The sequence below is a fragment of the Antrostomus carolinensis genome, unplaced genomic scaffold (genome assembly GCF_000700745.2).
Source record: "Antrostomus carolinensis isolate BGI_N321 unplaced genomic scaffold, ASM70074v2 scaffold26873, whole genome shotgun sequence".
In the NCBI taxonomy this organism is placed as follows: Eukaryota; Metazoa; Chordata; class Aves; order Caprimulgiformes; family Caprimulgidae; genus Antrostomus; species Antrostomus carolinensis.
Window position 1 is genome coordinate 27,725 of NW_010303703.1, and position 985 is coordinate 28,709.

Sequence of the window (985 nt, forward strand, 5' to 3'; positions counted from 1 at the left end):
TGGGTCTGTGAGGGAAGGGGTTGGTTGGGATATAGGTCTGACCCTCCTGTAGCTGGGCCAGCAACGGGGCGATTGTCTTTGCTTCAGTCTCTTTGCTCTAGTCTCCAGAGCCCGCTCGCCCTCGTGGGACAGGCCTCCCCGGAGAGCGGGCAGAGGCTGAGCAGCAGCTCGTGACACGTGTGACAGCCTGGCTATGGCGTCTCCTTTCACCGTCACCGTTTGTTTCTGTTTGCTGGTGCAGTGAAATTCCAGTGTCCCCCCAACAGACCGTTCCGCTGCAAGAACGACCGCGTTTGTCTGTGGATCGGTCGACAGTGCGACGGCATTGACAACTGCGGAGACAACACGGATGAGAAGGACTGCGGTGAGTGGGGCTGCCCGTGGGCAGGGATGGGGCAGGGGGGTCACTGCTGCCCTCAGGCTGGTCCTTGCAGAGCCCGGCTTTAACCTGAGTTTTGGGATTTGCTTTGCCCACTCCTTCCCATAACCGGGAGATGGGCACAGGCATCCTGGGTCCCTGCCTGGTTCCTTCCCGTGCTCTTCACATGCTGAGGCTCCTGTGGGGCTGGGTGCCCAGGGACATGGAGCATCACAGCCGCTGCCCCTGCTCCCGCAGAGTCACCAAACCCAAGAGCTGCAGCCAGGACAAGAACGAGTTCCTGTGTGAGAACAAGAAGTGCATCAGTGCCAACCTCCGCTGCAACTTCTTTGATGACTGTGGAGATGGCTCCGATGAGGAGTCCTGCTCCCACGGTGGGTGGGGAGCTGGGGTCTTGGCTGGGAGAGGAGGGTGGACACTGAAGGGGCTGTGAAGCCTCTGACAGCACATCCCATCCCAGACCACAAGTCGTACGACTGCATGACCAACACCACCATGTGTGGAGACGAGGCCCAGTGCATTCAGTCACAGTCCACCACGTACTGCACGTGCCGCAGAGGTTTCCAGAAGGTGCCAGAGAAGAATTCCTGCCAAGGTATTTCTAAC

At 59.4% G+C, this 985-nt stretch overlaps 1 protein-coding gene across 1 annotated transcript in view; it reads left to right on the plus strand.

The window, feature by feature from the left end:
- The window catches only part of LOC104522035 (low-density lipoprotein receptor-related protein 1-like), a gene marked incomplete at both ends in the record, with an annotated part of 28,435 nt that extends 27,458 nt beyond the window's left edge, over window positions 1–977 (plus strand). Inside the window, 3 exon segments of the mRNA XM_029084071.1 lie at window positions 242–380; window positions 617–753; window positions 840–977. Of these exon segments, the coding sequence (XP_028939904.1) occupies window positions 242–380; window positions 617–753; window positions 840–977 (414 nt within the window).
- Window positions 978–985: the final 8 nt, after the last annotated feature.